The following is a 23,601-nucleotide window of genomic DNA, read 5'->3' as shown; positions in this document are numbered from 1 at the left end:
AGTAGAGCAAAATTGTAGTAAGCTGTCAGTTGGGATTTAGAAATAACCATGTGGTATATAGAATTGCATTATCTGTTATTAAAAATAGATTCTACCGCTGGTCATACCTAAAGAGAAGAGGGTTCCAGCAGTGACCTTTCACCAGAAAGCCTGCTGAAGTACAATCAGCCTCGGTTTTCTTTTGTTTCTGGTGAATAAAATAAAGCAAGTCTGTTTTAGAGATTGGAATGTTGAGAGTTTTCAGAAAGCATTTTTGTATAAGAGAGTTGGCAGGACACATCTTTAGGGAGATGTCTAATTAGTATTGCATGAGTTTTCGTTGAGTCCCACAGTATGATTTATGATCTCTTTATTTTTCACAAACTCTGTCTAGCACGTACATGGATTTGTCATTCTTTTCTAAAAATTTGCTTGTTTTTCATCCACTTTGACAGTGAATTGGTTTAATTATTCAGTTAATTATAGTTGACACAATACTTAGGATAGTTAAGCTATTAACAGCAACGTGTGCCAAGCTCAATTTTCTTTTTCCTGACTCATTGAGACCTTTTTTAAAATCACATTAATTCATGAAAATGTAAGTGTTATAGATTAAAAACAAACTGTGGGACAACACCGTGTAAAAACCTCTCTTCATTTGAAGACAGGAGTAGCAGAAATAATTGACAAAAGGCCCTGCCTATATCAGGAGTCCTGATTTAATGTCCATTCTGTTCCCTGACCACTTAGCAGTTCAGAAAAGGTTATAAGGGCGAATGAGGCTGTCTGACGTGGCTGGAGTGCCGGGGTAATGCTGATGAGAAGAACCACAAGTTCCTGTTGTGACGCTTTCCCTGGTTTCTTCTGTAGCATTGACTCAAAAGCAAATTTTGGCTTCCAGATTTTTCCCCATCCCTGCCTTAGAGGAGATACTGGGACAAGCACATGATGGTCTTGGCCGGTATAAGGGTGCTTTTTAGGTACCTTGGGAAGGCACTCAGAAGCCGATGTAATTCACATGTGGACTTCTGGAACCAATAGTTCTTTTATTTGCAGGGTCTTGCTTTACACTAATGGATTATGATGGCTATGAAAGCAGTCATTTCCCAGTTAAAGGGTATGACTGAGTTTTCTAAAATGAGGGGAAGATTGCCTATTTATTACCAGTATTCAAAGTCTTTGGAGTTTTAACAGATGGTATTGAATAATAGTTAATCTTGAACTGTAGTTTTGAGTTTTTCATTGTAGTTTTGAGTTATCTTAATAAAATGTGATTTCTTAATCTTTTATTTTGTGGCTAATAAAAGATTAAGAAGTCACACTTCACCTTTTAATATACTGATACAATCTATGAGTGATACACAGGAGTAATATTATGTTAACACATTGGCCTGGAAAATGTGTACTTCTTTTAGATGTATGTACAGCTGCCTAAGTCCCTTTTAAACTTGGAGTATCTTTTATAAATGTGACATACAAAATTCTAAAAATATTTGTCATGGGCAAAGAAGCAGATTTAAATCAGGTACAGACAGAACTAAAATTGCCAAATGAATAAGCAAATGTATTTTCTATTATCTGTCCTTTCCCTTATTTCTTTTCATAGAACTTTTCAGAAAGAGTGATATATACCACTGTACCAGCAAGTTTCAAGTAGACCCTTTTAGGCAAAATAAGAGCCTATCTTCAAACTTCCTTAAAAATTCAAAATTAGGGGCACCTGGGTGGCTCAGTGGGTTAAAGCCTCTGCCTTTGGCTCAGGTCATGGTCCTAGTGTCCTGGGATCGAGCCCCACATTGGGCTCTGTGCTCTGCAGGGAGCCTGCTTCCTCCTCTCTCTATCTGTCTGCTTCTCTGCCTACTTGTGATCTCTGTCTGTCAAATAAATAAATAAAATCTTAAAAAAAAAATTCAAAATTATCCCATCAATTCATGAGATTTAAATACCTCTGATACTTGACCAAAGTAGTTTAAACAGTGACAGACAATCTAATAAACAGAAAGCCTGTTTAACTCTGTCTTTTTGAAAAGAGTTTCTGTTTTGGTTTTGAAATCTTACATTTTATGTGATAGTTTAGAGTGGGGTACGCTTACTGGTTTGAGATATATGTTTTTAAAACCAAACATGAATTACTCATTTCTTAGGCAAAGTAATAGGAAAAAATGGAAAACTGATTCAGGAAATTGTGGACAAGTCGGGAGTTGTGAGGGTGAGAATTGAAGCTGAAAATGAGAAAAGTGTTCCACAAGAAGAGGTATGTTATAGTGCATGTGTTCCTGGTTTGTCTGATAAAAGTTTCTTACTGTTTTTTTTTCAATGTGTTAATTTAGAGGCTTCTATAGTATAGTATGCACATGCTAGGAATACCAAAATTCTGACAGTCATGCTAGTCATTGTTGTAGCTGGAGAGTGACTTGGGACTAGTCACTTGAATGCCTTCAAATCTTTCTCAGTCTTTTAAACGGATGGTCATAAATTCTAAAAAGAGTATAAGGCACTTTTCAAATATAACTTTGATGTTGCTGACAGAGACCAAGTTGGGACACTAATCAGGTTTTCTGGCTTTTATCCTTTTTCTTTTTTAGTTTGTGTGTATGTATGTTTATTTTCTGTTCTTTACGTTTTTATCTGGGCACAATAATCTCTTCCCAGTCATTAAATTTTATAACCCTCACTTTCATCTTCATGAATATATGGTTTTTGGTAGCAACCTTTAAAGTATTTATGTGGGTTGTGGGAGGTAAGGGTATGCTTTTCTGTACAACGATACTGTTTAAAATAAAATCCCCCCAAATTCATATTATTCAGTGCAAAAAAATCCATACGAAGCCCATGGGTTTTCAGTGGCACTTGACTCTTCAGCTGGTCATTGCTACTGGGAAGCAGTGCCTTGCCTACCAGATAAAGGTCAAATTTTGCCATATTTTCACATATTATCTAGTCTTTCCTTTTGTGAAAGGTCTTTTAGCTGATGTTTGATGTTTTGGGGGTTTTACTGCATAATATTTGCATTCTCTAATTCTTTCTGCCAAAAATGTTTATAATAACTTATATTCTTAAAATATGATCATTGATATAAAAATGGGGCTAAATACAGTCTTTTAAATTGGTTCTTTTCCCTTTTGTTTTGTTTTTTACCAAGGAAATCATGCCACCAAATTCCCTACCTTCCAGTAACTCAAGGGTTGGACTTACTCCCCCAGAAGAAAAAAAGCATATAGATATAAAGGAAAACAGTACTCATTTTTCTCAACCTAACAGTACAAAAGTCCAGAGGGTAAGAAATATTTGTCACTTTGAATTATATTAAAAGGAATTTCTTTGACCCAGATGTCACAGTTGGTGTTTTGGGTGTTTTCTCTGGTTAGGCTTATAGACTACTCATGTATTTTTTTTTTTTTTTTTTGAAATCTGATTGCCATCTTATGAGGTTACAAACCAAAGTGATACCTACTTCTCAGTTTACTCACAGTGACAAATATGATGGTATAAACATAAAATATGGGGTTACAATTAATGATCACATTTTTTTCTTTTGAGGGTGGTCTTTCATTTTTTCATGCTGTTTCTTGAAATTTTGCAGGTTGTGGTAGCTCAAAATGTACCTTCTGTTAGATACATTTAGTTACTACTTAGAATCATATTTTAGAAACTGGTTTTCAATATTTGAACTAACCTAACTATTTAGAAATGGGTTTAGAAGTCCTACAGTGAAAGTCCTGCGTTCAGGCTTCTGTGTATCATTTGTTATAGTTAATGACATCACTTGCATTCCTTATACTGCTTTAGGTGTTAGTGGTTTCATCAATTGTAGCAGGGGAATCCCAGAAACCTGAACTCAAGGCTTGGCAGGTAGGAAAACATTCCTTGAAAAATACATTTTAATTTTATATTTTAATGTTTATTCCCCTTGTTAAGAAAGACTACAAATGATCAGCAGGGTTGGGGGATGGTGGAGGAGTGTTTTGGGGTATGTTTATCCATTGCCCTGGGGAGAAAGCTCAAGTTCCTTCCTGTTGCTTATCAGGCCTTTCTTTGATGCTCACCTGTCCAGTGTCACCTCTTATCATTCCCCTCCTTTGCCTTCCAGAGTGGCTTGAACCATACTGAAGTACTTAGAGTTCTCTGAACACTATTGCCTCTGTATGCATATGTATCCTTCACCAGAGTGCTCTTTACCCTCCAGCTTCCCAATTTGCTTTGACCTTACTCCTTGTGCAGCTTTCCTTGTGTACTTGCCACAGGTCTCCTCCCCCTGACTGGCCCAAGGGCCTTTCCCCCTTCTGTGTTCCAGTGTGCTCATCCCTCTCAGTAGCACTTCCTACATAGACATTCACATGTTAATCTCTTCGGCCACAACATGAGTTCTTTGAGGGTGCAGGGCCCCCTACCTGGCCCGTGAGAACTATTTATGGGAAAAATGTCATGGCTCACCAGAGACTAAAAGCAAGAACTGTCATTTTATAAAGAGAAATATAACCACAAGTGGATGGGATATTCCTCTCTGCTGGGCAACTCATTTCTTAGCCCAGGCAAGGAATCCCTTTCTCCTTGCATCCATATTGAAGGCCGCTGTTGTGCTCTTGGCCCTTCTTCATTTGACTATTCTAGTTCCCTAGTGATGTGCTCAAATTAGAGTGAGATTTGGGTACAAAAACAGTTTGGACATGGGGAAGAAGAAAATGTTTTAAAACTATTTGCTCCAAAGTGATCAGACTAAACCTGTAACATAGGGTTTTAAAGTTTATTTTGGACATACGTGATCTAGAGGGAAGAGTGTAACATTTCATCATACGACATTTTGGAAAATGATAAGGTTTAACTGCTTTGTAACAACATCAGTTGGGGAAAAAACAGTCAAAAATGTTTTTGAGAAAAGGAGATCTGATGCATAGGCCTGATCATTTCCATAGTTCATATATTATTCAGTGCAAAAAAATCCATACGAAGCCCATGGGTTTTCAGTGGCACCTGACTCTTCAGCTGGTCATTGCTACTGGGAAGCAGTGCCTTGCCTACCAGATAAAGGTCATTTTACAAGCATTAATTCCTAATTGTTCAGGTTTGGTTTTTTTTTTTTTTTCCCCTCCCACATCAACAGCCATGTTAATGTGGAAGGGAAAAGAAAAAAAAAAAAAAACTATTCCAGCCCCACATACATTTAAGCAGCCCAGCAGTAACCACACCTATCAGATGAATGCTCTTTTTATATAAAAGAGGTGATGCTTGCTAAAGAGACAGCTTCTTGATTTTTCACACCTAGAAACTTCGGCTAGAAAATTATGTCCTCATCAAAGCCACCATATGGTCATCTGTGGTCACGTGTGTGAATATCAATAACCATGTGTATTTCTCCAGTAGTAAAATATTGAAGTATTCTCGATTTTGAATGTCCTAATTGCCAGCTATTAAGTTTGCACAACACCTTGGCTTCTTTAGAACTTTTTTTTCCCTCATTTGTACTGATGGGCTAGAAGTATAAGTTTTTTTGTATACTCCTTTTTGAAAATCTGTCTTTATATTAAAGTAGTACCATAGAGAAAAGATCAAACTTTCCTTATGATTCAGCCTTTTACAATTTTTAGAGTACATTATTGAAATGTTCAATTTTGTGCTCATGGATCTGCCTCTTACCCTCAATCCCCTGCACAGAATAATTAGTGCAGGGGATTTACCCTAATTCTTCTTGTTTGTGTTTTTGTTTGTACTCTCTTGACTTGGTTAGCAAAATGGATTTAGTTTTACTTTTGTGCCCTAGTATTTAACTTTGAATTTCTCTGTAAAGAATTTGATCCAGATAAAACCTGTAGTGTATGAATTAGAGTACTTTAAAGTATTCGTTTTGTTTATGCATCTCATGTCAGAGCTTGTATAATTTTGAATTACATAATTTGTGATTTTGCCAACATTTAATAGTAGCATTTAAAACATAATAATCTGGTACACTCAAGGGGTTGCTGTATTGATGTGTCATTATTCACAGTAGATGTGTATAATATGCCAACTACTTTTGTTTCCATGTATTGATTTATATTTTCAACAAACATTTGTGTACCTACTGTTTGTCAGGCCCTGTGCTAGGGATTTAGTTATTATTTGCATTTTTGTCAGATTAATCCATTATTAATTTTATAGGATTATTGTTGCCGTTTATTTTTCAGGGTATGGTACCATTTGTTTTTGTGGGAACAAAGGACAGCATTGCTAATGCCACTGTTCTTCTGGATTATCACCTGAACTATTTAAAGGTGAGAGCAAGAAGAACTTTAACTTCTAATCCTTTTGTACTAAAATATAAAAACTCCAGGAGTCAGTCTTTTCAGCAGTGAAGTTTCATTCTAGCCTGTACATTATAATGAATGACCTCTAAAAGGTAATAGAGCAAATATTCACTCTGTTTTGCTTATTATATTTCTTTTGAAAACTCAAGTCCATTTTCTATCATTATAAATTTAAGGACCAATATCCCAGTTCTCAATAAATCCCATTTCCCATTATTTTTCTGTTAAACCCTTAACACTCAATGTAGGTACTCTTGTACATAGCCTTTTCATCCAGTTGATCCTTTCTAGCCTCTGAGTTTTTTCCAGGCCAGATTTTGTCTGTTAACACTTGCCTTTGTTTGTCCCTTTTATGTTATTTATTAAGGAAATCCCAGTGTTTCATGAAGTCCTCTGTTTAAATGTTTATCCTTTGTATTTTTCTCTACACTCTGTTATACAAAATATAAACAGCTCGTGTCTTGTAGATGCTCTTTTTAGTTAGTATTTGTACAGTTATACTTTCTCTAGATTGCAAACTGGAAATCAGGACCTGGGAAGCTACGAGGTATAGTGGAAAGAGCACTGGATTGGCAGTCTAGTGATTTGCTTCTAGTCTCTGTCCTACCATGAACTAGCTTATGTGACTTTAGGCAAGTCACTTCTCCTATACTGGATGCTTTTAAAAATTTCTTTTAGCCAAGATATTGTATAAGTCAATGAAATAAAATCTTACCCATGTCACTTTTATAATTTCTTCTTTATATTCATATGCATCAAAATTACAAGTGACTAGTACTAAATAGGATTTTCAAAATAATCTAGCTTTCTGTTTTATTTATGATCCTATCTTAAGAATGTTTTTACTGATTTCTTGAAAGAAAGAAACAATTTTTGGATGCACATAAGGGGGAAAATGTACAGTAGTTAGGCATTTCATTCATCTTATTGTGGTCAGTTAATAATTGAAAATGGGAAGGTTTCATCCAGCAAGGTTTGCATGGGTAGGATACCCCGTTAGTTTGCTTATTTATTTTTGTTTTAAAGTGTGTATTTTATTTGTAATCTGTTCTGTGTGTGTGTGGTTTTTTTTTTCATATTCTTAGCTTAAATAATTACGATGACCTGGAGAGTTAGGGTTGCATTGTAATCAATCCCTTGTTCTTTTGACTAATGTTCTTTTTTAGATCTTTTTATTTATTCTTCACAATTGAATATCTTTTTTGGTTATCAGCAGCTGTCCTGTTGCCATTCTTTTCATCACCAGATCTTCCCTTGATTGGGCCTGGCATCTCTCACCAAAAGGTGACTGCTTTGCCCCAGTGGGATAACCTGGACTACCATTCTGTTTTGCAAGATAACACCCATTCCATGAGTTATAACTATACTCGTGGAGTAAACTACTCACTCTCTCATTGCTCAAGTCCTTTGTAAAACAGAAATTCTGGTTCAGAGCACAGATTAAATGTATCTGCCCTTTATTTTCCAGAAGCTTCCACAACCAAGATTTTAAGAACTTGGCTTAACAGGGGCTTATCCAGTGACTGTCCATGTCAGCAGTCCCTATGATGGCCACTGCTTTACTCAGACATCCAGTACTATTAAAGTTATGGATACAGTTCCCTAATAGCCAGAAAAGGAGATGTTTTATGGGTAGATTGGAAGGACAGGGGTTAGAATTGAGGCTTCATCTTGATTTGACAGAACCCAACATATCAAACCAATCAGAAGCACTATGTGTAAGGGTCTGTAAATTGACCCCAGGTGTATATTTTGATCAACATTAATACAGTTCATTGTACTTGTTCTAGCATAGTTGTAGTCTTTAAGAGGTTTCAAGGCATGATGTTAAGATCTAACTTTTTTGGTTAGCTCTTAAATAGTTGTATCCCCCACTTCCCTGCCATATAAGGAATAGGAGCATTTTCAGTTCCCTGAAAATAATTTTTCCTTAATGTTGTAATCATATCCAAAGACCTACCATAATATATGTTCTTTGAAAGCAGAGGATGGCCCAAACTCAGTGCTTCATAAATTAAGATACTAGCTGGCAAATATATTTCGATTAAGATTATTTACAGTGTGTGATTTTTTTTCAGGTTAGCTTGATAAACCGTAAATGTCATTTACCTACATTTTAGAGTTGCTTTATTCAATATCCTATCATCAAGAAGTCCCCAACTAGCATATCTGTGCCTTAGCAGATTCTATTGGATAATAGTGCCAAATCAAACAACTTTAAATTCTATTCAGTAGAATTTTAATGCTGAGTATTTTTGTTATATCTCTAATTAATGGACATCAATAATCTGTTATCTATAGTAATTTTTCTTTTTAAGGACACCATTCAATTTCCTGATAATTCTGTGTAATAGTGTTTACTATACATTTAGAACTGAAATTGAAATATTTCCAGTATATTTTTTAATCTGATGAAAAGGAGAAAGGTATTATTAAGTAAAATGTCAAATTATTTTTACTGTTATCTTGTATATTTTAAATAGGAAGTAGACCAGTTGCGTTTGGAGAGATTACAAATTGATGAGCAGTTGCGACAGATTGGAGCTAGTTCTAGACCACCACCAAATCGTACAGATAAGGAAAAAGGCTATGTGACTGATGATGGTCAAGGAATGGGTCGAGGTAGTAGACCTTACAGAAATAGGGGGCACGGCAGACGCGGTCCTGGATATACTTCAGGTACAAACTAAGCATTTTACTCAGTAACTTTATCTGTTCCTAGACTTAATAGCTGCTAATCTCTAATATTCATTAGAACCCCATTATAACGGTTTCTCACTACATGGTTTCCGATTCACAGTGGGTCAAATTGTGTTGCAAGAGACAGAGTTAAAACCTGATGATAACACTTAGAGTTTACAGGGCAGGTGTGAGTTCTGTCCACGTTCTGACTTGGGGATAAATCTGCTTAAGCCCTTGTGTGTTGATGACTTTCTTAAGGCCTTTCCTGATTTTATTACTGTATAGCCAAAATTATTTTCATTTGTGTACTGTGGCTCATTTTTTGTCAGGCATGTGCTGGTCATACTTGCTGGATGGACTGTGTAAATCAGGGCTCTGCATCCTATGGCTCATAAGGTGATTTTGAGTGTCATGGCCAAAGTCAGCCCTAGGCACAGTCAAGAAGTAGGCAAAGTTTCTCTTTGCCTTCCCAGCTCTTCTGTCCGTGCTTCTTTCTTCTCTCCCAGTACCTTCCACTGAACACTGTCCCCACCTGCCAGTGCCTACTGTCTTTCTTGCTCAACTGTGTATCTACTATGTAACTTGCTAATGGTGGTATAAGGTATAATCCATCTCACAAATATTTGCATTTCAAAAAGGAACTCTTTAAGATGGAAAAGCCTTCAAGATCCACAGGAAAGAAGCTATAATGGTGAAGCTATAATTGGTCATTAGCTCCAACAGAGGAAGAGAGAGAGGTAGTAGAGTTGATATTCTGGAGTGGGGGAGACAGACACCTACTCCTAAGGCAAACCTTGAACCTAACCCCTAACCCCGCTCCCAACAGTCTGTCCTTTTTGCTGTTGAAGTCCCACCTCACCGTGGAGCTCTTTTCTCCCACTCCCATCCCCCCTACATCATTAATCCACCCCCTCATGCTTAATGAGCTTATCTGAATAATTCCCTTATTAATGATAAATTATTTCAGTGGGAGAGGGAGGGAAGGTTGTGGACCAAGCATCAGGCAAGCATATCCCCTTTCAGCTAAGTTCAATCCCGGATCCCACAGAAGACCCTTCCCTGAGAGAGTTACCATGTTGGCCTTCGCCACCCTCTCAGAGGTGACCAAAATGTCTGCATTCCCCGCTGTCCCTGGGCCAAACCTTGTTAAAAGGAACTCTCTTTATAGAGGTTTATTTATCAAGGTATTGCATTTAACTGTTGTAGACAACTCTTCCTCCAGAGAGCGCAGATGTTTAAAGGAGCACAGCTGTTTAATGATGTGGCATACTCAGGTTTGAACTTAGATGGCTAATAAAATACCTTTTTTTTTTTTTTTTACGAGAACCAAAAACATTTAAAACCAAAATTACCTCAAATACTGTGAAACCCTTCATTTTGAATTTAAGATAATTTGTTTTACAAAATGGAAGGTGATGATACTCTTTGGGTTTATAAATTGGGAAGAGTATTGGATTACCCCTGAAACGTCTCTGGAAGCTTCTGTTAACCTAACTTTTTTTTTTTTTTAAGTCGGACAACGGTATGTAACTTTTAACTCTCGATAGGAACTAATTCTGAAGCATCAAATGCTTCTGAAACAGAATCTGACCACAGAGACGAACTCAGTGATTGGTCATTAGCTCCAACAGAGGAAGAGAGGGAGAACTTTCTACGCAGAGGAGACGGACGACGACGTGGCGGTGGAGGAAGAGGACAGGGAGGAAGAGGACGTGGAGGTGGCTTCAAAGGTACAGAGATGTTCATTTCTTAATAATTAAAGGCGAATTTTAACAGCCGAAGTTCCGTGAAAAATCTTGGTGATTCAAGGATATATTACTTAAAACCCCATTTTTCCTGTTTTCTACTGGGCAGCAGAAGAAGGGCTCAGCAGTAATCAATGGAACGTCAGCCTTCCCATGGCTTGTGTAGAATGTAAAAATAAACACTGATAACTAGTTCAGCTTCTTTGGGGATTCTGCACATAATGCGAACATTAGCTCAGGTTGACCTGCGACATGGTTGATGCAGAATTGTAATGCCTTTGAAATATTTTCTGCTTCTTAGTTGCATGCTAGATTTCTAAGCATTATGTAACTGGAATCACTAGATTGTTGATTATGTTTTGGATTCTGTGGTCTAAATAAATTGAGAGTGTAGGAATAAAGAACTTCTAATAAGCACATCAGAATCAGTTAACTGTTGAACCTTTTAAAATTGACCCTGTAGGAAACGACGATCACTCCCGAACAGATAATCGCCCACGTAATCCAAGAGAGGCTAAAGGAAGAACAGCAGATGGATCCCTCCAGGTAAACTGGTGCCTCTTTACATCTAAATTATTTGAATTACTGTAGTTTGAGACTTACAAGTTTATTTTACTTGATTTTTAAACATGTTGAAAAGTTGCGGAATTGATACATGTGACATGTTTTCCTTTCGGCATTATAATTGTGGGCAGTCTTCGTTCTTTGTGACAAATATACCAAGAAAATTTCTCTAGAGACTATGCAGTCTTAAGCATTTGTGAAGACTTTGACAGTCTATTAGGACTTGAATGCCACATTGGTGGTTCCCTGCAATTCCCCCAAGGAAAGGGATATCCCGGAATGTACTGAGAGACCTGAGTAACCCTGTGGACCCCACTTCCCCTGAGTTGCAGGGATAGGGTGATCTCTTTGAGTAAGGAAAAGGAGGTGTCTGTCTCATAGGTAGTAATTGTGGTAGACAGGGCTGCTGGTGCTCTCAGCTAGTACGTGCGAATCAGCTAGCTGTTGGTTTATAACCAGCCTCTATTCTGAGATCCCTTTTCAGTTGGCCATCACCTATGCTGAATCCATTGTTAACTTTAAAATTACTCCTGAGCATGTCAGACACCATTGCTAAGTGCTTTGTGTGTGTGTGTGTTACCTTATTTACTCTTTCAGCAGCCCCCTGAGGTAAGTAGGTTTATTTTTTATTCTTTAGGTGAGTAAACTGAAGCTTTTAGAAAGATTCAGTCCTTTGTCCACAGTCACATAATGATCATATGGTGGAATGATATTTGAACTCTGGTATATGATTCCCAGAACCCGTATTCTCCTCTGCTTCTTAAATTCTTAATCCAAGTAGTTAGGGTTCCTTATTGACTATGGATCGGTTTAGGACCAACATTCAAGATTAGTGAGATGCTTTTCAAGAGCACAAATTTCATGACAGAATATTCCATAGGATTCCTGGTAGTTGTAAATAGGTGTTAACTGTTGGCAGGTTCTTAAGGAATAGAAAAGACCTTAGATCTAGGTAAAGAGATGAGGAAATGATGTACGTACATGTATTTTGCAGAGATAGAAGGCCTTTATCTGCTGGCCTTTTAATTCTCTGCTTAAAGTGACATGTTCCAGGAATTTGGCAGCCTGATCATATTGGTTAAAAGGGTGCATATTCATAATTGTATTTATAATTAAAATGGGACAGAGAATAAAAAGGTTTGTGTTTTCCATGTAGGAGAATAGATCCAAGTCAAAGCCCTAAGCCTTTGATGGACATTTAGAATGCACACTGAGACCCAGCACTTGAACGCACTTTGAAATTAGAGCAATCCATTTTGAGATCTATGTAGCATTTGTATTTCAAGCAGATCAATAGTTGTAGTTGTTTTAAGCCCATTGGTCAATATTATCTTCTTTTATACAGCATCTGGAATTGTTAGCAGTGTTTTAAGTGTTCCGTGTTGGCACTTAAACTATTTCATAAATCTTAGGATACTGTTTTCTGAATTGCATTCATCTTTACACATGTCTTGGCATTCCAGTCCTTTCACACATTAGTGTTGTCGAATTTCCCTGTATCATTATTATTCTTCAGAGTTCAAGTCTTATGATTATCTGACTTGCCTTACTGAAAATACAAGCTATAAGAAAGCAAGGCTCAAATTTTTCTACTCTAAGACAGTGGGAGCCTTAGTATAGAGAGGTTAATCTTACCTATGATAGATAATTCTGGTGTAAACTAAAGGCTAGTTACTTAATAAGCAAGTTGAGTTCTTATCCTGGTAAAGGGGAATAGGAAGGCATCAATCTGGGTCCCTCGTGGGTTTCACAGTCTTTAAGAATAACCCATTCTTTTGAACTCTAGTATTATAGTTATATGTTATCTCATAATTAGTAATAGTAATTAATTTTAACTATTTTGTTTCTCACTATTTTATTCTGCTTAGAAGAAGACACGGTAGGATTGTGAGTTTTTATCTAAGTTTGGACGCAGTGAGATGACCAGTATGTTCCAGTTAAAGAAGAAGAGTGTTTTAAAAATCATAAAATAAATAAAAAATCCTTCCTAACTTTAATTTCTTGCACTTTCTCTATTCTCACTCCCATTTCCCCTTTTACCATGTGGAACTTACACTTAGGCTTAAATTTCTTGTCAGGCCAATTACAGATTACAATAGGATATGGTCTGTGTATATAACAACTATAACTTGTTTTAGATCAGAGTTGACTGCAATAATGAAAGGAGTGTCCACACTAAAACATTACAGAATACCTCCAGTGAAGGTAATCGGCTGCGCACGGGTAAAGATCGTAACCAGAAGAAGGAAAAGCCAGACAACGTGGATGGTCAGCAACCACTTGTGAACGGAGTACCCTAAACTGCATAATTCTGAAGTTATATTTCCTAAACCATTTCCATAACTCTTATTCCATATTAGAAAACTTTGTTAGGCCAAAGACAAATAGTAGGCAAGATGGCACAGGGCATGAAATGAATACAAATTCTGTTATGAATTTTATTTTTTTGGTATTGGCCATAAGCAACAATTGTCAAATTTGCACAAAAAGATACGTTGAAATTTTGAAACATTGCTTTTAAGTATACATTAGCACTTCAGGGCAGGATTTTAGTTTGGTTTATTTTTTAAAGTACTGAGCAGTGATATTTTTTGTTAATTTGGACCATTTTCCTGCATCGGGTGATAACTTGCCGGTACATTTCAGTTTTTCTGAATAAATAGCATTTTTAGTAATCATATTACAGTTCTGTTTTCAATCTCCTATAGAAGTCCATGAAATACTATGTCATTTCATGTCCTGTGTCAGTTTATGTTTGGTCCACTTTTCCAGTATTTTAGTGGACCCTGAGATGTGTGTGATGTGACGTTTGTCATTTTCATTAGCAAAAAAAAAAAAAAAAAAAAAAAAAAGTTGTATGATCTGTGCCTTTTTTATATCTTGGCAGGTAGGAATATTATATTTGGATGCAGAGTTCAGGGAAGATAAGTTGGAAACACTAAATGTTAAAGATGTAGCAAACCCTGTCAAACATTAGTACTTTATAGAAGAATGCATGCTTTCCATATTTTTTTTCCGTACAGAAACATCAGGTTAGGCAGTATAAAGAATAGAACTTGTTTTTGTTTTTGTTTTGTTGCACTGAAGTTTGACAAATAGTGTTACTGAGAGGGATGTGTAATTTTTCTGTATAGACAGGAGAAGAAATAACTATCTTTTCATTTGAGAGAGGCTAAAATAAAATGTTTTCAGCTAGGAACAAATCTTCCTGGTCGAAAGTTAGTAGGATATGCCTGCTCTTTGGCCTGATGACCAATTTTAACTTAGAGCCTTTTTTTTATTTTGTCCTCCCCAAGTTTTGTGAAGCTTTTCATATTTTAATTTCAAGGTTATTTGGGGGAGATAGAAAGGTCATTTTCATGTGTGCATAATAATCCTGTGAAGTACAGGTACTTTGTCTAAAAAAACATTGGAAGCAGGTTAAATGTAAGCCTTGAAATATGAGCTCTAATGTATAAGTGGAATTGGAAAGCAGACTAGAATTGGTTAACAAATACTTCTTTTCTTTAGTTTTTTTTTTTTTTGATGTGTTGGGTTTTGGTTCTGTTTTTGAGTCTTTTTTATGAATGAAATTTACTGAGGAAAAATATGTGAAGGACCTTCACTCTTCAGATATTATATTTTTCTTAAAGAATAACTCCAAGTAGGGGTACCACTGAGTCTGTACAGAGCCGTGTGAACCGAAGTTCTGCCTCTGATGTATTTTGTGAGTTTGTTTCTTTGAATTTTTCATTTTACAGTTACTTTTCCTTGCATACAAATAAGCATATAAAAATGGCAACAAACTGCACATGATTTCAAGAATATTAAAAAGTCTTTTAAAAGTATTGCCAAACATTAATGTTGATTTTTAGTTATTTATTCTGGGAATGTATAGTATTTGAAAACAGAAATTGGTACCTTGCACACATCATCTGTAAGCTGTTTGGTTTAAAATACTGTAGATAATTAACCAAGGTAGAATGACCTTGTAATGTAACTGCTCTTGGGCAATATTCTCTGTACATATTAGCGACAACAGATTGGATTTTATGTTGACATTTGTTTGGTTATAGTGCAATATATTTTGTATGCAAGCAGTTTCAATAAAGTTTGATCTTCCTCTGCTAAATTGATGTTGATGCAATCCTTACAAATGATTGCTTTTAAAATTTTAAGATAGGAAAAGAAATCTATAGAAAGTGTTCTGTTACAAAATGTAACTGTTACCACTGGAAGTTTCACATGTCTTAGGAAGTTAGCTGTTATCTACCAACTTTCAAGAACTTGATCTTGTTTAATAAGGTGGAAAAAAAATCAACAAAATGGTACAAAAGCACATTGTGCCATTACAATATGCACTAAGTCTCTTTTTTTTACAAAGGCTGAATTCAGCAAGGCGCTAACTTGCTTAAATGTGAATTACTAACTTCTAAAACTGTAATTTGATTCACATGTTTTCAAATGGAGTTGGAGTTGATTCGTATTACAATATTTGTGTGCTAAACGTGTATGTTTTTCAGTTCTAAGTCATGTTTTTAAAATCTTATTAAAGTTTCAAAAATCTGAAGATTGTTTATCTAGATGTAAATTTTTATTAAAAAGTTGCACTTATGAAAAAGCAAAAAATTAGTCTGACAGATGTTTGCTCCTGGTCTTAAATTTCTAAATATAACAAATATTAGCAGTATCTGCGGGGGGAGTTATTTATCATTCAGGGCATATAAGCCTTGCAAATAATGTTTTACATGCCCTTAAAAGGCAAAAACGTAACCACTAGAAAATGCTTCTCCGTATTCCCAGTCATAATATTTCAACACATTAATTTCATAGGTGCCACCAAACCATATTGAACACATACTCCTGTCTGTGCACACATGAATAAACCCTGCCATTTGAAAGTACTAAATGTGTCTGTGTAGTTTAAAAAAGAAAACCATAATAAAATAAATGATGGGTTTGTAGGTAGAAGGTGCCTGAAATGGCTGTTGTAGTCACTTCAAGGAACTCGGGCACAGCTGAGATAAAAGGTTAAAAGTGGAGAGGAGATCGAGTCAGAGTTCTCTGTGTTAGCATCCAAAATGATTTAAGGATGCAGGACAGTCTCTTCTATATTGATGGCCTGCCTCTCCTCTCCCCGGTTCCCCCTCTGAAAACTCCATCTTCGTTTTCTGCCTTTCTGGGTTTTCATTCTCCTACTTACCTGGTTTTCTGCTACCTTGTTCTGCCTTCTGCCTCGTTCTGAACATTTCCAGGGCCAGAAGAGCTGAACACAGTCCATTAGATGTGGTAGGTTAAAACCAATCTACGAGTAATTTGGTTGGGTTTTCCTGGTTTCACAGTGGTCTTCAGTGCTACGTATGAAAAGCCTGTTGGCAACATCCGCCTTGACACTCAATTTGGCTTACTCAGAGGCCTTTCTCCCATCTGATCATGATCTTAGAGCTCCTAGTGCTTAGGACTAGTGGAGTCAGTGTACTGATTTGATCCCTGTTGAGTCCATTTGTCTCGTGGCCATAAATAGCATCTTTCCTTCATGACCTTCTGATGCCTCAGATAACCAGTTACTCTGAAATAGCCATTAGCAGATGCTGATCTTTATCGCTCAAAAAGCTTAACAGGTACCAGTACTTATTTATTCTCAGAGTTTATTTATTTGAAAGAGATAGTATGAGCATGGGGAGGAGGGGGAGATACAGGCTCCCCATTGAGCAGGGAGCCTGATGCCGGGCTCGATCCCCCCTGGGATCATGACCTGAGTTGAAGGCAGCCACTTCACCGACTGAGACACTCAGGTACCCCACAGGTACCATTACTTAAATCTTGAGCATCTTTTCCACTGTATGTTTATTTTTTAAAATTTTCTTTCTGCAGCGCCTGGGTGGCACCGTCACCCAGAAGCATCTGACTCTTGGTTTCTGCTCAGGTGGTAGTCTCAGGGTTGTGAGATTGAGCCCCGCGTCACGCTCAGCACTCGGAGTCTGCTTGAGATTCTCTCTTCCTCTGCCCCTCTTGCTCGTTCTCTCTCTCAAGCTATTTTTTTTAATTTTTTATTTTTTTTAAGATTTTATTTATTTCTTTGTCAGCGAGAGTACACACAAGCAGGCAGAGACAGAGAGAGAAGCAGGCTCCCTGCCAAGCAAGGAGCCTGATGTGGGACTCGATCCCAGGACCCTGGGATCGTGACCTGAGCCGAAGGCAGCGGATTAACCCACTGAGCTACCCAGGCGTCCCAATAAATCTGTTTTTAAAAAGAAATTTTTTTCCCATTTCTTCATGGCAAGTTCTCAGAAAGAAATGGTAAAAAAATTTCTCCAATTTTCAACCTACCCCTGTAATCTAGTGCGAAGGAGTCTTATGTTCGTGGGAAAGGCATTAAAACTCTGCAAGTTGCACTTGCTAAATGATTAAAGACTAAATTTCAAAATTGAGTGCTTAAAGGTTTTCCCACCAATTTGTGTATACCATAGATTTGATTACAGGGGTAGGTTGAAAATTGGAAGACTGAGTGTCAACAAGAGACCGTTAAACAGAATCCTGGGAATTGGGGTATATGATAATGATTCAGCATTATTCAAAATTTGGATGGCTTATGCAGGAAGGAAACAAAAAATTCCAGTGTTACTTCTTCAAGTATAAAGTTCCTTTGATAAATACTAAGGCATCTTTGTCAGATTTCCCCGGAAATCAAAACCTGTAAGATACTGTGTCAATGGACAGTACTGGTTCTCAAGGAATATGTATCATTAAAAGTTGCAAACGCATTGTAGCCACTACATGACAGGAAAGGACATAGGGAGTTATGTTGCGGAAAATGGAATCGCAGGGTAGATTCCACACTTGTCCGGGGCATAGACTGGCTCTGTGGTTACTGCATAAGTCATTTCAACTCCATGTTTCAGTTTTTCATGTGTTAAAGGAATGGTTGCTAAGGTATCTCAACTCCAAAGTTGTATATGCATTCAAGTTTCATGTATAAGTATTCATGTTTTATGTGGAGAAAGCTACAGAGAGTCCGTGGTAATGAACCATCCCCCTGATTTCATATCATTAAATCATTACTAAATATTTATTATATAGCAGGCCTGTGACAAGTTTCTTAGGGATGCAGGGATAATATCTCAGACCTTTAAGAAGTTCACTGTCAAACGGGAGAGCTTGAGTCTATGGGCATACAGTACACAGTAAGCGCTAAAATGCTCAGGGCAAGGTGGGAGCATGCAGAGGGACCCGCCGGGATCAGGATGGTGTGGAGCCAGGAAGGGACTACTTCTCAGGTGAAGGGAGTCTTACTTAAAACAGATTGGAGGAGTTAGCCAGGTGTACAGGTGCTGAGGGCAATAATCCACTCATGAGGAAATCTGTATTTGGGAAGCTTCCAAGACTTCCATGTGGCTAGGGCACAGAATTTGAGGGAGAGAGAGGTGAGTCGAGGTACTGTCAGGGAGGCCTACAGTGCCATGTTAGGAGTTGGACCTCACGGTGTCTTGGAAGGGTCTGAAATGACCCGGTTTCCACTTAAAGTGTGGCGCACAGACAGGATTGTCCCATGACTCTGGGAGCCCCTGTCAAGTTACCTTGTAACTAGCTGGCAGGAGGGACTGGGCCCAAATCCAACTCTCAGGAGGCTCTTTTGCCCCACAGTGCAAAGCCAGCTTCCCACAGGGTCACAGGTGCCAGCGGCCTGGGTTCCCAGACAGCTCCCCTGACAGCCGGCAGTTTTAAGCCCTGATTTGATCGTCTGCATACAAGGTTGCTGTCAGGCTTGTCCTGCGGAAGGGTATACCCCCAGAGAAGCAATAACCTTCTCCTGTGACCTTTGCATCTCTGCAAGAGAAAATGGGCATGCCTGTGCCGCCTCTTGCTGGTAATTTTCCTTATTAAAACCGCTTCCTTTCGGATGGTGGTGTGGTGTTCGCCTTCACCCACCCTTTCACAGATGGTGCCCAGCGTGAGGCAAATGCCACTTGTTCCAGCTCCGGCCTTTGGGAAACTGAAAAAGGAATCAACTAAGCCATACCAGGATGGATAGCAACCCACCGAGGGCAGTAGGAAACCTAGCCGAGCTGCAGTCGCTGGTGAACATGTTACTGCGAAGGCCCTGGACCTGTGAGCCCCTCCATGTAAGGCAGATTGAAATGATTGGATCCCTCAGCGCTCTCAAGGCAGCCAGCCCTGTGAGCCCTAAGAAGAAAGAAATCAGGACAAAAGAGCCCTTGGTCCCAAGTGCCCTTAGAATAGTTGATTCAGTCTAACTTCTTGGATTTGAACCCTGTTCGTTATGCAGTGTACCACCCAGGGGCCTGTCAGGGGTGGGGTTGAGGTACACGGACAGTCACACAAATCTCATGATGAAGAAGTTGCACCCATGAGGTGAGTGACACTGAATGACCAGCATTTGGGGTTTACCACAGGGTTCCCTTTTGCCGAGTGAATTAGCTAGCCTGACCAATGAGGAGAGAGCAGATGTGCCTGCCCTGGGCTTGAATTGGATGCTCACGGAAGTCAGATTCACACATCCGCAAAGAGGAGACTTCCTGAGACACTGAATCCAGAGTGAGACATCCCTGCTGAGGTCCTAGCGGCCTTGAGGCACTCTGGCACTATTACCATGCTTGTAGGAAAACCCTGGGCATTGAGATAAGTTGTGAGCAAATGACTTTAATTCAGAGACCGCTGACAAGGCTGATGGCGTCTCACGTGAGGAAGACAGCCCTAATTTTACTCCTGTCAGGGAGTAAGGGTTGGGATAATCCTCCAGAGGCTGACTTAGGCCCTATCCAAAGGGGGAAGAGATAAAGGGCCCTGTAAGGTGCCCCAGGTCTCAGCAAAAGTGGGAAGGCATCAAAGCACCACTTCAGATCTCTTTTGAGGCTCCCTCAGGCAGCATGTTATGGTTCTGGGGCTTGAACGAAGGGATCGCTAAGTAAGGAAATGGGACAAGTAGTGAGGTCGTTGGGCTAAGGGCTAAGTAACCCAGATCACTATAAGGAGGTTGCAGAGAGAACAAAGGAAGTGTCCAGGAAACAACAAGAACTTACTCTTTTAAGATTTATTTATTCTAGAGAGAACGTGAGCGAGCCAGCGGGGAATGGGGGGAGAGTGGAAGGGGGAGAGAATCACAAGCAGACTCCCTGCTGAGTGCAGAGTCCCGCCTGCGCCCCCCCCCCACCAAAACCGGGCTCGATCGCACAATCCTGAGATCATGACCTGAGCCAACATCAAGAGTTGGGCGCTCAACTGACTGCACGGCCCAAACACCCCATCAATAACTTATTCTCCATCAAGCACACCCCTATAGAGAGCTGATGCCAGGAGGTCCTGGATGGGGGCAATTCCCTTTGGAGATGGAGGCCATTCGTTTTCCCTACTGCCTGGCCAGCAAATCTGCAAAGCCTCCTTGGAGAAGACTCCAGAGGAGGAAGCCAAGTGGTTAGCCATAGCTTAACACTGCTGAAAGAGACTGTCGAAGACTCCCCATCTCCAGCAGGCCTCTGTGCCACCCAGGAGACTGATTTTCTAGCCCAACCGCTAGCTGGCCCTTCGATTCAGATTTGAGTTCATTCAAAAGTGAACTTGGCCCAGGGCCCAGTCCTCTGCCCTCTTCAAGGGGATTGCTGACTTTCTGTCCTGGTCCTTACAGCCTAGAACACGTGTGGGGAGGATTCAGCAGACCGAGACCTAGCAGACACTAGAGCCCAAAGCACTGTTGTTCTTGGACCAGTAAGTGCACAGTAAATGAATTTCCCTGGCAGGGTTTGAGGTGGGTTTTACTTACAGCCAAGAGACTCGGCACAATTACTACATAATAGGTATGGACATGCTGGGCTCCCTCAACCCAGCGTGGTACAGTGACCTACTGAGTGGGTGTGGCTATTGCCATCTTTCCCAGTAAATGCAGAGCCTCTTGTATTGCCAAAGCCTGCCACGACTGGGCAGTTGAAACAGAATCACATACCAGTAGGTGAGAAAGAATATATACAAGGCTTATCCCATTGCCAGGAGGGAGTGGTAGGTCACAGTGTCTTCCAATTCCCAGTCCTCTTTAGCCAGTGAGTAAATCCCGTGCCTGTCGCCCCCGATTGCACATCGCTATGGTTTTAGTGGTGGCTGCCATGACACTCAGAGCATCTGATACACAGCAGGTGACTGAACTGATGGCAGCCTGGCATCTGGTATGTGGCCTTAGCGTGGCACCGTCCAGTTCTTCAACCACTAGCCACTTGTGGCGGCTTTTGAGCGCTTGAAACATGGCTGGTCTGAACTGAGATGTTCTGTTAAGTGCAGAATATACAATGGATTCTGAAGACTTAGTTTGAAGATTATCTAACTAGTTTTTTTTTTACATTTAAATACTGCATTGTTAATATTTTGGATCTATTGAGTTAGCTAAACTATGTCATTAACATACCTGCCTCTTTTTACTGTCTTTTTTTTTTTTTTAAATTGGTCTACTAGAAAAAATTTTTTTGGAGATTTTTTTTTTAATTTATTTCAGAGAGAGAGAGCACAAGCTGGGGAGACATGCAGAGGGAGAGGGGGAGAAGCAGACTCCCCACTGAGCAGGAAGCCTGATGGGGGCCTTGATTCCGGGACCCTGTGATCATGACCTGAGCCGAAGGCAGATCCTTAATGGACTGAGCCACCCAGGTGCCCCGAAAATTTTTAATTACATATGTGGCTCACGTTATATTATTCTCAGAGCTGCCCTAGACATTGCTAATGTCTTCTCCAGATTTCTCTAGGAAGAAAAAAAATTATTTTGTTTTCACCTGACAAAGCATGAAGTTTACCTTTATTGTCCTGCCTCGGGTATTTTGAACTTCCCCAGCAATACTTAATAACTGCAATGTATCAGTAATGAGTTGGGCAAGTCCGCTATATTATATTGATGATATTTTGTTTTTAAGTAGACTGCGCCCAGGGTGGAGCCTAATGAAGGGCTTGAACTCACCACCCTGAGATGAAGACCTGAGCTGAAATCAAGAGTCAGACACTTATCTGACTGAGCCACCCAGGTGCCCCTCTCTTGATGTTAATTTTCCGGTGGCCCTCACAGCTCTCTATGCATGCCCTCAACTCTGCACAGGTGGCAAGACCTTGAATTAGGATAGAGACCAGGACCAGGTCACTTGAGTGCCCGGCTTGGGGGCTATATAAGCAACTGCCCAAAGAGCTATTCCACAGCCTAATCAGGAAAAACTGTTGGCCTTGCAAATACTAGCTACACCACTGAATGGTACCTGCCTTTTGAATGACAGTTATTTGTCCTGGTGGGGACACATTGTCTCACTATAGAAAAAAAGTGTGATTCTCAATTCCAACATTCCCATCCTGTGATGGGTTGTTGTCACTAAACCTAATTCCATCACATCAGGGTATCAGTAATGGTCCTGTTGGGAAACTGAAAATCACACTAGTGCTTTTAACAGAGAATTTAATATAGAGATTGGCTAGACATACATTTAAGGATTGAAAATTCAGAACAGGAACATTAAGGTAACACAGAGGTGGGGTCCACAGGAAGCATCTGCCATCCTGAGGCCTTCGGGAACAAAGGGATAAGGCTCAAAGGAGAGACCCACAGAATTCAAACCCAGACCTCCAGGAAAGGGATGCTGTTGGTTGGTACTGGTACCTTGGTAACTCATGGGAAGACCCCCATGGGGCTGGGACTTAGAGCACTGAGAGGGAGCACCTGCCAACTGGTTGATGCTGGCGTCTCCAAGCAGACATGATGATGCTTGTTCTCCGTCAGGGAAGTGGGGGGAAGGAAATCAGAAATTGGATTCATCTGCTGCTACCGGAGCAAACCATTCCTGCCAGAGTGAAGAACCATGGACCACAGTTTTCCAGTCTCCCTCTAGAGACTCTTAGGGGCAGAACCTAATAGGCAGCACTGGTGACAGAGCAGAGAAGAACACGGAAGGATGGTCTGCAACTGAGAGACAATTGCTTAATCATTGACAACGTGCCACGAACTGAGAAAATGTGAAATGGAAGTACCTCCAATTGGGGGTTAAGCCACCCAAAAGAATAGGTGGCTACCCACTCAGCGGAAACCGAGATGTCCCCACTGGCTGCTTGCCCTGAGTGACTGGCTTAATAGGGGCCTCCACTTTGAGACTCGGTACCGTACAAGGAAACTTGTTTCACTGATAGGTGAACAAGTTCCGTAGAATACCAGGCCATCTGTTATGAAGACAGTAAGTGCTGACAACCCGTGGCATTATTTGCTCTACACAATGGGGCGACCTGAAAAGAGCTGCTTGCGGTAATAAAGCATTCTGCTCCTCAATGGATGAAATACACATTTTCATGGACTCATGGGCTACTGCGAATAGTCTCACTCCAGTCAGACTTTTAAGCGA

At 39.6% G+C, this 23,601-nt stretch overlaps 1 protein-coding gene across 11 annotated transcripts in view; it reads left to right on the top strand.

Annotated features, from left to right (window-relative positions):
• Nucleotides 1-15,841, top strand: part of LOC111158949 (fragile X mental retardation 1) — a 37,622-nt gene extending 21,781 nt beyond the window's left edge. Inside the window, exons 10-17 of one of the 11 annotated variants that reach the window (XM_022521297.1) lie at nucleotides 2,124-2,233; nucleotides 3,122-3,256; nucleotides 3,769-3,831; nucleotides 6,141-6,227; nucleotides 8,744-8,939; nucleotides 10,490-10,672; nucleotides 11,151-11,233; nucleotides 13,441-15,841. In XM_022521297.1, coding sequence (XP_022377005.1) covers nucleotides 2,124-2,233; nucleotides 3,122-3,256; nucleotides 3,769-3,831; nucleotides 6,141-6,227; nucleotides 8,744-8,939; nucleotides 10,490-10,672; nucleotides 11,151-11,233; nucleotides 13,441-13,551 — 968 coding nt within the window. In that variant the 3' untranslated portion in view covers nucleotides 13,552-15,841. Of the gene's footprint in view, nucleotides 1-2,123; nucleotides 2,234-3,121; nucleotides 3,257-3,768; nucleotides 3,832-6,140; nucleotides 6,228-8,743; nucleotides 8,940-10,489; nucleotides 10,673-11,150; nucleotides 11,234-13,389 lie in introns of all 11 variants that reach the window. The other 10 variants (XM_022521294.1, XM_022521301.1, XM_022521299.1 and 7 more) reach the window with 10 other exon arrangements.
• The last annotated feature ends 7,760 nt before the right edge of the window (nucleotides 15,842-23,601 follow it).

The sequence above is a fragment of the Enhydra lutris genome, unplaced genomic scaffold, assembly GCF_002288905.1.
Source record: "Enhydra lutris kenyoni isolate GAN:26980312 unplaced genomic scaffold, ASM228890v2 scaffoldscaffold65, whole genome shotgun sequence".
In the NCBI taxonomy this organism is placed as follows: Eukaryota; Metazoa; Chordata; class Mammalia; order Carnivora; family Mustelidae; genus Enhydra; species Enhydra lutris.
This window is presented reverse-complemented; position numbering and strand designations above follow the sequence as displayed.